The sequence below is a fragment of the Lobosporangium transversale genome, assembly GCF_002105155.1.
Source record: "Lobosporangium transversale strain NRRL 3116 chromosome Unknown BCR41scaffold_10, whole genome shotgun sequence".
In the NCBI taxonomy this organism is placed as follows: domain Eukaryota; kingdom Fungi; phylum Mortierellomycota; class Mortierellomycetes; order Mortierellales; family Mortierellaceae; genus Lobosporangium; species Lobosporangium transversale.
In genome coordinates, this window is record NW_019028988.1 from 461,155 (window position 1) to 475,158 (window position 14,004).

Sequence of the window (14,004 nt, forward strand, 5' to 3'; positions counted from 1 at the left end):
CACCTCGGGTTTTGTATTACCGAATATGCCATTTTCCCTTAGAGACGTCAGTGCATCTTTGATATCTTTCTCGGCCGGCACGGACTGATAGTGACTATTATTTCGAGCTGTCCTATACTCTAGTTCTAGTTGTGCTGCAACATCTCTAAATATCTCTATCGACCCTTTACTTCCTTTTGCGACGTGGACAACCTTAATAAACAGATTGCTGTACCCTTGATACAAATCTGCAGGTATCCATCACTTTGGCTCGTCATGAATATTTATCAACATCGACGACCTAGTAGTATGCTTAGTCCGTTGAGATGCATGATGAATCCCACAGTGTAAGTGTAGAAGGCCGTTAGTATGACTTTTGGCGCACCCTGCCTGAAGCTTGAACGTATGCCGCTTTTAGGACTTCTTCAATTCGTCCTATTCGCCTACCTTGATAGCCAATGAAAGGTCAATATAAAGCATCGCGTCTCGAAGGAACAAGCTGTATTTCTTGAAAGCCTTAAAATGCTCAGTAGTTGAAATATACTCTCGCGTGATATCGCCGGCCAATGTGGCGAAGTTTGTGTCAATTCCTACTTCTTTGCCTTCGTCGTCGCCTCCCAACTCTTTGTCCCACGCTCTCAACACAACTGCCTCAAAAACATGCCTTGCAAAATCATGTATAGCATTAAAGTTAAATTTTTCGAGGGAGATCTTCCGTTTCAGATTACTTGCGTAGTAGGCAAGCGGGCCTGCAGTCTTGATCGAGCCGTGACGGTTGCAAAGAATTAGGCTGCAGAGCAGCATCTGAAGATGGAATAATTGGATTACGTGAATTACTCATGCCAATCTATCATAGATATTGTCGTGATCATGACGATATTCCTGTAACTTGCGAAGCTTGGTTATTGCTGATTGATCTCCAGCGATAAGGATACATCGCTTTTTACTAAAGTAGCTGGGCGGTAACTTGAGTGTATGTCCAACGATGGTTTCTAGCACTTCCTTATTTCCCTATGGTTAACTCATCGATATCCATTGATGGTAGAGGAAATGTCTCCAATTCCTTGACTTCGATGCAATCAATAACGGGTGCGTCGTTTCTCATGTCTCTAGCTCCTTTCTTGTAGTCTCGCTTTAGAAATGCTAGTAAGCGAAATTGGCACACAATGTCGAAATGGTGGTCACTTGAAGGTTGAATCAAAAGATCTTTGAGACAAAGTTTTTGATACAGAGCATGTCGATCATCATCCGCTGGGTGTCCAGTGACCAAGATAGTCGTAGTTCCATTTCCGATCCCGCTTCTGTTGTCTAGACGTGTGTCATTTGTGATGCGATAGATGTTGAAGTTGTCATAGATGCCTGTGTAGGACTGTCGTAACTTTATTCCCTGGCCTGTGGCTTATATGCAAGACGCACGAACCCCTGCCCGAGACTTTCCAAGTCGAAAAAGAACCGGAGCACCATAACATGTCCTTTCCATATTTTATTGTAGTCTTCATTCTGACCACTTCACTCGATTAAAATTACACTCTCCTGCAGCCTTCATCGTCAGAACCAAAAGAAAAATTAGTCGACTTAAAAAGTAACAGAGCCAACATGTTCAACTAAAGATGTGGTGTGTAACTGTAAGATTTTGTTTGGTCACGACCTGTGTCTTCGATCAGGCATCGATATAATTTCCTTATTGGGATAAGTGCGTGTCACAGAGTTTTTTAAGAAGAGTCCTCTTTCATTCTTTCGCATCATTTATTCCAGAGATTCATTCAACACTACTAAATCTCAAAGCATACAATACATCATGTCTACTACAGGATCAACACCACCTGACGCACCTGTCGTTTCAAAGATTACTGATGAAATCAAGAAGGAGGTTAAGGAAGAAGTTAAAGAGCTGGAGCGAGGTGAAATCGATACTGTCGAGACTCCTGCTCGTTACCTCGCTTACCTTGGACGTTATAGAAACCTCTTCATCGCCTCCTCTCGCTACCTTGCTTATTCTTCTGATGTTGGCGAAGCATTCCGCCCTGTTACTTCGCCATTCTTTGTGAATGCCATGTATGGAGGTAATAAAAAATACAAATCAAACTTCGGAAACAGTGATGATTTGATTCCAAAATTATGATCTGCTTCTGTTTCGCTATTCGTTATTAATTCTTCTCAATATGTCTGTCGTGCGTTTCGGCAATAGTTTCCTTCGCATATGTTGGATTCGATGTTGCGTATGAAGGATATAAGGCCAAAATTGCTGGGGCACCGACGGATGTTGTTGGAATGACGGTAATTGCTCGTCATATTTAATTGTTCTCGAAAAAAAAAAAATAGTTTACGGTGATTGAACTTTTTTTTTTTCTTTCACATAAAATAGGTTTTGAAGCGTGGTATTTTCCAGGGACTTGCAAGTTTACTCATGGTAACAAATTGTGATCACATCTATTCTTCTATCCTTTATCAGACAGAGGTTACAGCTCTTTTTAACTTTTTTTATATTAAATTATATTAACAAACATACAGCCCGCAATCACTATTCACACTGTTGTCCATCAATCTGCAAGACTCTTCAAGAACAGCGCTAACATTACGCTTAAGAAATGGGGACCCACGGCTATTGGTCTTTGTGTCGTTCCTGCATTGCCCATCATGTTTGACCACCCTATTGAGACCGCTGTCGACAAAGTCTTTGAGAAGCTGGAGGGTGGTGGCGGAAAGACATTACCTATGAATCCAATCGAGAAGGAGAAGGTTTTGGAAGCTGTTGTCAATAAGGAGAACAAGGAAAAGGTTGAGTAAAGGAAAAACTCTTTCCCTTGGTTTTAACACAGCTATGATCCATGATAATATCATAATATCGACATACATTTATTGCATTTATCCATCCATTGATTAAAGGATTTCATAGAACAAACGCAACAAGCAAAACAGAAGCCTTATCAATATAGAAATTTTTTATTTTTTATCCCATGGCGAACACTTGCCAGAATGGTTGTTTCTTGAATGCTATGCTTGGATAATATGATATTACTATGACATAAAAGTGATTATTGATAGTGCATTAGCAGGTAGTGGAGTTACTCCACTTACCCTGGACAAAGATGGGCCACATATTATTAGTAGTGATCCCAGCATTGTATGTCTGGAAAGTATAGTTATTGGCAGGGTCCAAGGTCTTGAGGATAGGGCCCACCAAGTTGGAGAAGTAGGTCAACCAGGCAACGTCCACCAGGTCACCATCCGCCAATCCCGAGGGCAAGGGAGAAGAGACATAGTTGGGTGTGGGGACATAGGGAATAGCACTGTGTGGCCAGTCATCGCCACCATATCCATAATCATCCTTAGTCACATAACCGGGAGTTAAAGTTGAGTTGTTATCGCCAAGAGCAGGGATACCAAAAGGATCATCAGCACGCTTCTGGAAGGGAGCTTTGTTCAACGCATTCAAAACGTTCTTTGCAACCTTATATGGAACCGTTGTATAAACAAAGTCATTATAAAAAGGCGAGACAATATAGGTATCATCAACAGTGAATTCTCCCTTGAAAACATCAAAGCGTTGGCTACCAGAGTTGATGATGATCACACTAGGGTAAGGACGCTTCTTATCAGTGACGGAGAAGGGTAGGATATCGTTCACGACTAGATTCAAAAGCGAGCGGCTGTCGGTGTAAGGGTAGCGGTTCAGATAATAGTCCTGAGGAGCGCATCCTAAAACTTTTGTCAGACCAAGGGCCTTGCGCTGCTTGGTCACCTCACTGCTGATCTTGCGACCTCTCCACGTATCAAAGCGCTGCCTCGGATGAGCAAGCGAATGGGTCTTGTAGGTATGAACGTTGGTATCTTTTTTTTTTTTAAAAAAAAAAAAAAAAAAAAAAAAAGGTGGTGGTGTCAACAATTAATGCCTACATGACTATAACTCATACAGCTGGCTATGTGGAATATATGAAAAGTAAAGACTTACCAAGGTAACGGCGGGAAACAGTCAAGTTCTTGCCAATGCAATTGCTCTCAACGCGGCAGGAGCGATCGTGAATACCCGAGACGGACATCCAACCAAGAGTCTCCATGAAACGACCTGCAGAGAGGCCATAAGCACGGCCATCGTACGAAGTAAAATCACGAATGTGTAAGTGACCCCCAAAGACAAGAATAGGCTTGGAAGGATGAACAGCACGGATAGCCTTGACAACTGTCTGAGCCTCCGACCAACGGACGGGAACATGTCCAACCACAAGGTATACATCCACATCCTCTTTTAATGACTTTTGGAACCATGGGAGAGTCACAGTGACGTTGGCGGGCTCGACTACTGTGTTGTTGGCTCCACCTTTGAAATTGTAGAGGAAACCATAGCTCATCACGCGGGCTTGAAAGGTGAAGGGGAAAAAATCAGTTACTACCTGTTAATATAAGAAACAAGGAAAATAAAATAAAATAGGCTACCTACTTCCAAACCTCATGCGGAACTTGTTGTAAAGGTTCCCAAAGGGAACAGTCTTGTTTGAATGGGAATCCTTAAAAAAGACATTGGAGGTCAAGTACTTCTTGCCCCATTTAGGTGCAAAGTTGCGAAACACGTTTTCCGCCACATCATTTTCGTACATCTCGTGGTTACCAATTGCCAAAGCATCGTAGTTAATCTTTTGGAAAATAGGGTTCGAGATCTGACCGTTGACAGGTGTAGCATCCGCCAGGCCGTTACCATCATGCAAATCTCCTGAATCCACTACCAACAGGTCCTTGCGGCGATAATAGGCCTGTTCGCGCATGTGCGACAAGAATGAGGCAAAGTCACCAAAGTCTGCAGAGTAAGAGTTCTCCTTGACATGACTATATTATTAAATATGTAAATGGTTAACATCCCTGACTTTGCTTAACTCAATACAGTTAAAAAAAATGATGCTTACCCAGCCAACCAACCGTGAGTATCAGTGGTAGATATGACATTCAATTCACCCCACTCTAAGGGACGGAGGTTAGCAGGGTCGGGATGGGAGACACCTGGTTGAGATCTCTTCTCAAAATGCTCGACATGAGCAGTGGCCACAGCCAACAGAGGTAATAGGATCAAAAGGCGCATGCTTATAGTGAAAAGGTATTAAACTAAAGGGAGTTAGGAATGGGTGAGGCAAAGGAAGGGGAGAAAGAGGATGGGGGAAGGAAGGGTGTTGATGGTGGTGGGAGGGATACGTACCAACAAACAGATAAGCGTCGAGAAGTGGTTTGTCTGTACCTTTATATTTTTCTCAATGTTGAGAGCAAGATAACAGCACAATTACAACGTCTGCCATAACGATGGCTGGCTTCTTTAACATTCTTACTTTTATCACCCAAGCTCATGTACTGTGTCCCATGGAATCGTCTGCTGTTGTGCACGTTCTCGTGCTTACCATGTCATGGGCTCCTTCTGCACAAACCCAGTCATCCAATAGGGTGACTTCAAGCAGAGCCCTCATGTGGGTCCCTGTTCCTATACATCGTGCAACTATTGAAGGGAAATATGCACGACCCATTTTACCCATCCAATGCTCCAATTCTTAAGTTGTACCTCAACAAAAGCGTATTTGAGAGCCGTTTTTTTTTTTTTTTTTTTTTTTTTAATAGGACATGTCGGTATAAACATGCCATTTCCAATCTTACTGTAAAATGTGCAGTAGAGATCTTCTGAAAGGAATGAACAAAAGCTAGCTGATAACTTTTAAGACATACGAATATAGGAGTGCATATGCAATATCCCTTCTTTTATTTTTTTTTATTTTTTTTTGGAGTAAGCTCACATTGTTCGTTACTTCACAAAAAAAAGTTTACATCCAAGAATGTAACACATAATTAATTATGAAATGGACTTGTTATGGGTGGAGGACATGGAAGCCAATCATTTTTTATGTTTTGATCTGATGGGAAATGCATAGGCCAATCAAAAGTGCTCTTCTTGATGCGTGATCCCAGGGGTTCTTGTGCGATCATTTTTTCGTCAACATGACAAATAGCAGCATCGTACATAAGCTGCAACTGTGTGGCTCCATTTTAATTGGTGTAGCCTGTTCGTCAAGAATACTTTAAAAAATGTATTTTTGCCATTTATAGCTTTTTTTTCTGCCATTGATTGCTCGTAGTGCACTGAACTGGATTGTCACCAACGTGCTTCTCTTTTCAATGCTCGATTCTTTAATTTTATGCGGCATCATCAGAGCGCGTGGCCCACAAGTGCAACTACCATGGGTTACTCTCATTAGAGGACTTTTACAAAATGCTAACAGAATTTCATTTGAATTCGACGGCATAATTACGGTTAGACGCATCGAGAAAGCAAGCTCTGTCATAGAGATTACGCTACACCGGATTGGTGGCAATTTCAATTCCTTTGAATATTGCATGAAGTTTGTTCTACATAGATGGTCAGCTAATCAGATGCTGTTGCTAAGGATAAACTTTCTGTTCCGGACACATTCGTATTCAACAGCTAATCGATGAAAACGCCTGTGAAAGGGAGAACTTTCGCATCCGATGTTTGGAAGGTTGACAGCCCAATGTGGGTGTTACAATTGATAGCGCACCCATGATGAGAAATCCCCTCCCCTTCACTCTAATTGCACACATGATATACAACTGTTCTATATGCTTGAAAACAAGTATCATAACTTGGCGACGTTACTTCATCCCAAGTCCAAGAGAGGAAGATCTTAATGAGAATGTAAGAAGGAGCCCTTTCGATGCGTATGCCATTAGTCATGCTTCTGGATGCCATTACTAGATGAAGCAGCGCTCTGTCAATACTCAAGAGGCCCCTTGAGCTCAGATTAGCCATTGAAGTTTTGGTATTTGACAAAACCACAGCTTCAAATCAAGAAGATAAAGCCAATAAAAGAAGCCATGAGTGGAATCAGATTGAAGAGCTGATAAAGACAATGGAACTCAGTGACGCCGTAACTTTTGCTTTTAGCTCTTCAATCAGCAGCTAGGCCGTAACTGTCACTCTCCTGGATACAGGTGTATCAAAATTGTTTACTACAATACCAGCAGTTAGCATCCAGTTTGACCGCGGAGCTCAGGCAATACCTCTATACTACAGACGAGCAGCTTGTAAACAAGCATCTCACCCATTATTCAAAGCTTTCTAGCTCCAGGATGATAAAGATGGAGTCAACCTGAAATAATGCTTTAAAGCAGAATGAAAAATAAGTACACACTAATTCATGTTTGTTCTTAATTAGACACATAGGCTCATGCGTTTGTGTATTTCCCGTGGAAGGCTGTGTTGCTGCATAAAGTGAGCTTTCTATTTGCATGCATGATATTAAAAGCGCGCCATTAATGCAGTCAATTTCTACGATGTTGTCAGGCGACTGTTATTCTACGAAAGGAAAGCGTAGTCCCGTACACTCGACATGTCGAAAAGGGCAAAAAAGGCTTGTTGAGGCAGACGCTCTAGGTAAACCACGATTTAGGCGCGCCCACTGTCACACCATAGTGGTCATTCTCACTTACATACTCCCGCTTCCATTTTTTTTTTTTGCCCACACTGATACCATCAATCTTGAATCTACCCATATTTTATGAGTATTAAGCTTCGGTTTGCCTTAGATACATACCATAATGAATTAGGGGGCTTTGTTACCAGAAGGACTTAGCACAAGTCAATAAAACTATCACACAATGCTTCAGGCCACAAGCTTGTTCGACCGAGCTTCATTAGAAACATAGTATGCTACTGCAAAAAACTAGGAAAAGAAAGGAAAAACAGACCATCAGCCAAAGTGACCTGAAAGTTCTACATGGATGATCTTTTTAGTTACCCCAGTTGTCACTAAATTGTAAGTCTCATGAAGGTACGACCGAACCATCTTGCTGCACGGCTTTTGTAGCGCGATCGAGAGCAATCATCTTCTCCCATACTACCACACTGCTTGTAGTTATACTAATAATAATATATATGTATATAGGGGAGATGTGTATCATGAATGTAGGTTTTAGAATATAACGTTGGTATGCTTGATTCCTTTTGACTACCATTTATCCCTTCTCTCATTCATCATGCAGTCAACGCCTTTTTTTTATTTTTTTATTTTTTCCTATTCTTTATTTTTTTTTTATTTTTTTTATTTCTTCTTTTATTTATTTATTTATCTTTGTCTTTGATCAGTGGCCCATCACAGTCATCTATTTCCCTCCTCTAGACATCCAACTCACTCAACCCTGCTCACTTCCTTCTCTTCTTCACTCTCCCTCTTCCATCCATCTGACGGATTGCTTAGCAATATCCACTGGTATATTAAAAGAACTAGGGATATCGTTGTTCTTTTGTTCAATAGCTCTCTCTTTGCACTATGGGACAGCTCCATAACCTTTCTTTACACTCCCCTCATGCACGCTTTTCTCTGTATCAACAGCGTGAGGTCACTCATATCCAACACAGTGACCTATATTATCATCCAACCTGTTCAGCTCTTCCGAACGCAGGCATGTTAGAAACTAGTATGGATATTGGCGCTGGCAGCTCTGTGGTGTTCAGTGTGAACCCACCTTCACCCCTTGAATCTGACCTATGCCCTGACGAGCAAGAATCAATCCTAAAGACTTGGAACGCTGGTGATAACAGCAGTCCAAATGCAGTCCCTGGGTTGATTCCGGGAGGCCATGGAAATGAGACAGGAATACATGCCCAGCTCCAGTCTAAGCTTATGGATCACGGTACAAGGGCGTTGATTATCATGCCAAGCACTTCGAGCGAGGGTAGTCACAGCAATGCTGAAGTTGTAAGGCCTAGCAGCAGCCTTAGGGCCACGAGCAACCCAGGCAGAGCTGAACCCTCTGGAAAGAAAGCCACCGGTGGAGGAGTTGCTCGAAGATCAGTCTCTCGCGAGACACATCGAAAGTCTGAGCTTTACAAGACCGAGCTGTGCGTTTCGGTTCATTCTGGTGTTCCATGCAAGTAAGTGTATTAAACACCCTCCATGTAGCTGCGCTACAGTGACAATATTGCACCCGAGCAATGTTTGTATAAAGCGCTTGTATTCAAGTACATAAAATTAATGTCCTTTGTGCATGAATGCCTAATTCTCTCAATAGATACGGTGACAACTGCCAGTTTGCACACAGCACCGAGGAACTTCAATACGTGACCCGGCACCCGCGCTACAAGACCCAATTTTGCACTAGCTTTCAGAGCCAGGGCTACTGTAAATACAATGACCGGTGCACTTTCATTCATCATCCGGAAGAGGCACGTGTGCCTATTTCAAGTTTTACTAAGAAGAGAAGTAGCGGATTCTCTGCTACACCAGCTTCCACAGCCTCTAGCCCTACCATTACTCGCCTCGTACCTAAAGCGCCAGTGACGCCAGCTACAGCTATTTCTTCAGGTGAAGCAAAGCCCAACGAACGAATCCGAGCTCTTTCGGATCCTGGCCATGCTCCCACAAACTTTCCAAAGTTGGCACATTGCGCGAGAACAAGTGATTTGGCTGCTACAAGCATCGCACCCACGGGGCCATTTATGTTTGATACATCCCTACGCGGCTCTTTGTCTTTGCCCACTGGTGGATTCGGTGTGCTTATGACGATAGAGGGTCAAACAGAACACTTTAAAGCTACACATACAACCCTACAAGCATCAACTGTATCTCAACAACAACAGATGTCCATCAGTGGTTACGCAATAGAGCCGATCAGCACTGCCGCTGCGACACTTGAATATCATCGCGGCACCTCGGGGTATGCGGCGGCAGAAGACTATGAGACAGTTTCGGCCCTATCCTTTTTTGGCCACGCTCCAAAATATAGTCAGAGTGAGACCCCACTCTCCCTCAATACAAGGGCGCCCAATCCAATGACGACTGTGGCAACGCCGGCAATCTGGGGAAACCCACTTTCACAAGAGCCATCCAATCCTTGGCGCACAATGTCTGAGATGGACAGTGATGAGGAGTGGGCCTCCAAGTTGGCATTCTACATTTCGACTCCGCAGAATGATTTTGAGATATGAGATACTTTTTCTTTCGATAACCTTCACTCACCAAAGGGAAGCTCTAAAGCTTATAAGATCTCTATATTGAACCTGCGTCTTTTATTTTTATTTTTTTTTTATCGAAATCTTTCTTCCTTTTTTTATATTTGGTTCGGTCAACGATGTCCATGAAACAAACAAAGAAAAAAAGGGCCTACATTTCCACAGACTATTGGGACTCGAGACTTGAACCTTCACTGTATCTATTTCGTCTTTTTGAACAGAAAAGCACTATATATTCGTTTCGTATATTCATTATTCTGATCGAGCTTGCGTTTATTGCACAAGAATAAAGAATTTCGAGTTGTTTAAAATTGGGATTTACGATTATTGCTCTTGTTATCACGTGTAGTTCACAGAATGGTCATTCACAATGAACGAGCAAGTCAAAAAGAGCTCAAGTCAGTCACAATTTGCCACCATTTTTTTTTTTTTATAAAAAAACGCGGCAAGAATGTTACCACCTCTTTTATCTCAATTATTTTCTTTTGCTAAATCTCCCATCCTTTCTTTACATTCAATTGCCTCAAGCATTCAGCCATGTCTTATTCATCTAGTTGGAGAAGCGGATACGACGACCTTGAAGATGATGCTGATGAGAACATTTTGACGGATGCGCAGGAGGTAAGGGGCTCATTCCCACGGAACGCGTCCTTCCGTTTACGGACTTTTTTTTTGTCATAAAAATGAACACTGACAGGAAATACTGCTGAATTTTTTCCTTTTTTTTTTTTTTTTGTAATACTCAGACGCAATGGAGTAGTCGAGACAGTATTCTGTTTGTAATCGACTGCTCACCTGCTATGCTTAAAGCATCAGAAGACGGTGAGATCCCATTTTATACCGCAATTAAATGCGCCATGGCTGTACAGCTTAATAAGATCATCAGCAGTGAGTCTGATTTGGTTGGTGTTATCTTCTATGGCACTGTAAGTGAAGGCTTTTAGCAATATTGATACATTAATACTAGATAATGAAATGTAAATAAAGTGATGTGCATTGGTCTTTTTTTTTTTTTTTTTTTTTTTTTTTTTTTTCCTCTCATAATTGGTTTGACTTTTACACTAGGAAAAATCCAAAAATGCAAATAACTTTGAGCACATATATGTGCTGCAAGACCTAGAAACCCCTGACGTGAGCAAGATCCAGCAACTGGAGGCTATTGATGATAGTAGATATCGAACCGATTGTGCAGCCTAGTTGTTATTGAAGTTTATTAAAAACAGGATATTGTGCTGACGATCTGACCAATCTGTATCTACATAGAAACTATCGACTTCAATCAGGAGTTCGGTACTAGCAATGGGAAATATACACTGGGTGAGATGTTCTGGACTGCTACTAGTCTCTTCGGGAGCAGGTATGAGAAAATGCTTACTTAGTTAGGATGGCTATATAATAATAGAAGTCGTGTGTCGGATATTAATTAGATAATTTTTCGGATCCTTGGACCATGTAGTGCACAGAGGATTGGGTCCAAGCGTCTGTTTTTATTCACAAATGAAGATGATCCCCATTCGGGAGATATCAGTCTAAGAAGCGCATCCAAAGTTCGAGCCAATGATCTCCAGCAGTTTGGTATCAAGATCGAACTCTTTGATATTGATAAGCCTGGCGAAAAGTTCAATCGGAAAACGTTCTACAAGGTACCTCATTATATATCATATTATTGTGATGTATCGATGCGCAAAGTATAGGATGCTAGCTGATATAATTTTTGATAACTGGGAACCCTAGGATATTTTAATTGATGTAATGGATGACGATGAGGAAGGAACAACTGATGATGTCTCTACAAAACTCAGTGAACTCCTTCAAAGGGTCCAGCGCAAGGAAGTGAAGAAGCGTGCGTATTTTAATATCCCACTTAAGCTGGCGCCAGGTCTCGAGATAGGCGTCAAGGGTTACAACCTTGTTTTGGCTCAGGGCAAAGGAGCGCACAGAAATGTTTATACGCTAGGAGAGGCGGTTCGAGAAGTCCAAACTGTTACAACATGGCTGTGCGCAGATACGGCTCAGTACCTTATGCCCACCGATCTGAAGTATTATTGGGAGTTTGGGGGCGTCAAGGTTGTATTCTCGAAGGACGAAGTTGCGGGTATGAAGTCATTTGGGCCACCAGGACTAGCACTGATTGGGTTCAAACCTAGAAGTGCTATCCGAATGCACCTTAACATTGCTCATGCCATGTTTTTATATCCTGATGAAAAATCATATGAGGGCAGTACGCGTGCATTTTCTTCTTTGCTGAAGGCCATGGCAGAAATGGATAAGGTGGCGATCTGCTCTTTTACACAACGTAAAGGCTACAGTACAAGACTAGTTGCTCTTATTCCCCAGGTATAGTTTAAAATCTTTTTTTTTTTTTTTTTTTTAAAGTAATAATAATAACGCTGCTACATGATGCCAAAAGGTACACGACTAACGCAGTGATATACTTTCGGTGGATCGTGTCATAGCTGGAAGTTGTCAGTGAAAATGGTCAAGAGCAACCTCCTGGCTTCCAATTGATCCAATTGCCATGGGCGGACGACATCAGACCGCTCCCAATTCAGACTGACTACACACGTAAGATAAAGGCCAGACAGCAAAATATCTTTGTTTGCATCGCTCAAGATTGCTTCAGATTGTTGATCAGCATTCTTGCATTCTTATCAATTCTTCATAGCGCCCATGGAACTTATCGATGCCGCCAAGGGCATCATCTCCAAACTAAATATGAAGAAAGGTTTCCAGCCAGATAATTATGAAAATCCATGTAAGTAATGCTGGGGACCGATCACATCAAACCGAGCTCAGTTGCTAATGTAAATTGGATTGACCAAATCTTCATTTTGATTAAAACAATAGCTTTGCAGAAGCATTACAAGGTGCTTCAGGCCACAGCGCTGAATCAGCTCGATATGGATATTGATGACAAAACTCTTCCCAAGACGGAACAGATGCACCAAGTAAGTCATCCAATCTAAAGTAGAGATGTTATATATATATTAATCAATGATTGGACCTAGTGATAATAACAATGGTGTATTTTTTTTTTTTTTTTTTATTTATTTATTTTTTTTTTTTTTTTGACTATAGCGTGCTGGAGAGTATATTCGGAATTTCAAGGATGTGGCATCCACTATCGAACCTCCAGAGCCTTCTATTGATTCTTCACTTGCATCATCCAAGAGACCATCAGTAAGCACCATAGCTCATCCATTCATGAGTATTTTTTATATGCATGTAGTGCTATATCACTATACTAACTCCTCCTGGATCGTATTCATATCTAGCAATCACAAGAGTCGTCAGCATCCAAGAAATCAAAGAGTACCCAGGCGAGTCAAGCAAGTCAACCGTCTGACAATGCCAGTCTTTTAGCAGATATGCGTTTTAAGTATGATGGTGGTCAATTGAACAAGGTATATTATAAAATATATATGTATTTGCTGTATTTGTCATAACTATGAAAAAAAAAAAAAAAAAAAAAAAAAAAAAAAAAAAAAAAAAAAAAGCGGCTCACATGTTATTTGTCATGATATGATTGCTGAACATCATAGGCAACAGTTGCAATGCTGAAAGAATTCCTAAGCTCAGTGAATCTGAAGCCTAATGGAAGTAAGAAGGCAGATTTGATCAGCCAGGTAGAGGCATATTTTGCTAATTGAAAACACGAATGAATATATATACTTTGAGGTGATCTGCATTTTTGCAATTGAATTGTTGACATAGTTAAAATTAAACAATAAAGTAATGATAATAGATAAAAAAAAGAGTGATTCTCAAAAAGATGGGGCTCAGTTGATAGCAGAGACAATTTCGAATGCTCGTGTGTCAATCCATGTAAAAAGCAGAACGGCTGATCAAAGTTTAAAAAAAAAGGAAAGAAAAGGGTCGTAAAGTGGAAAGTGAGTGTCCATGCGACTGTCAATCGGGAACACTGAGTACAGAGGTAACGAGGATGGGGAGTGGGGAAACAGACACCACTCTCTCTTTTTTTTTTTTTTTTTTTTTCCTTTCCTTTTTTTTTTTTTTTTTCTCTC

At 41.3% G+C, this 14,004-nt stretch overlaps 5 protein-coding genes across 5 annotated transcripts; 3 read left to right on the forward strand and 2 right to left on the reverse strand.

Annotated features, from left to right (window-relative positions):
* Positions 1-414: 414 nt before the first annotated feature.
* BCR41DRAFT_394376 (hypothetical protein) lies at positions 415-1,525 on the reverse strand (the record flags this gene model as incomplete). The annotated part of the gene is made up of 3 exons (XM_022028640.1): positions 415-769; positions 1,002-1,377; positions 1,507-1,525. The coding sequence occupies 3 exons, from the start codon at positions 1,523-1,525 to the stop codon at positions 415-417; spliced, it is 750 nt and encodes a 249-aa protein (XP_021883357.1).
* Positions 1,526-1,700: 175 nt separating this feature from the next.
* Positions 1,701-2,910, forward strand: BCR41DRAFT_349710 (mitochondrial 18 KDa protein-domain-containing protein). Its single transcript, XM_022023517.1, has 4 exons — positions 1,701-2,042; positions 2,168-2,256; positions 2,345-2,389; positions 2,491-2,910. Exons 1-4 carry the CDS (start codon positions 1,778-1,780, stop codon positions 2,764-2,766), a joined length of 675 nt encoding a protein of 224 aa, XP_021883358.1. The 5' UTR covers positions 1,701-1,777; the 3' UTR covers positions 2,767-2,910.
* A 118-nt stretch (positions 2,911-3,028) lies between these two features.
* Positions 3,029-5,050, reverse strand: BCR41DRAFT_302671 (Metallo-dependent phosphatase-like protein; the record flags this gene model as incomplete). Its single annotated transcript, XM_022020683.1, has 5 exons — positions 3,029-3,810; positions 3,932-3,977; positions 4,014-4,336; positions 4,418-4,800; positions 4,878-5,050. The coding sequence occupies 5 exons, from the start codon at positions 5,048-5,050 to the stop codon at positions 3,029-3,031; spliced, it is 1,707 nt and encodes a 568-aa protein (XP_021883359.1).
* Positions 5,051-9,019: 3,969 nt separating this feature from the next.
* BCR41DRAFT_302870 (hypothetical protein) lies at positions 9,020-9,226 on the forward strand (the record flags this gene model as incomplete). Its single annotated transcript, XM_022020689.1, has 1 exon — positions 9,020-9,226. A coding segment is annotated over one exon (207 nt), but the record flags the coding sequence as incomplete, so codon positions are not given.
* A 1,229-nt stretch (positions 9,227-10,455) lies between these two features.
* BCR41DRAFT_349713 (SPOC like C-terminal domain-containing protein) lies at positions 10,456-13,713 on the forward strand. Its single transcript, XM_022023518.1, has 12 exons — positions 10,456-10,600; positions 10,726-10,905; positions 11,045-11,147; positions 11,243-11,336; positions 11,436-11,622; positions 11,714-12,316; positions 12,436-12,544; positions 12,645-12,734; positions 12,827-12,927; positions 13,058-13,159; positions 13,255-13,383; positions 13,522-13,713. The coding sequence occupies exons 1-12, from the start codon at positions 10,517-10,519 to the stop codon at positions 13,627-13,629; spliced, it is 1,890 nt and encodes a 629-aa protein (XP_021883361.1). The 5' UTR covers positions 10,456-10,516; the 3' UTR covers positions 13,630-13,713.
* Positions 13,714-14,004: the final 291 nt, after the last annotated feature.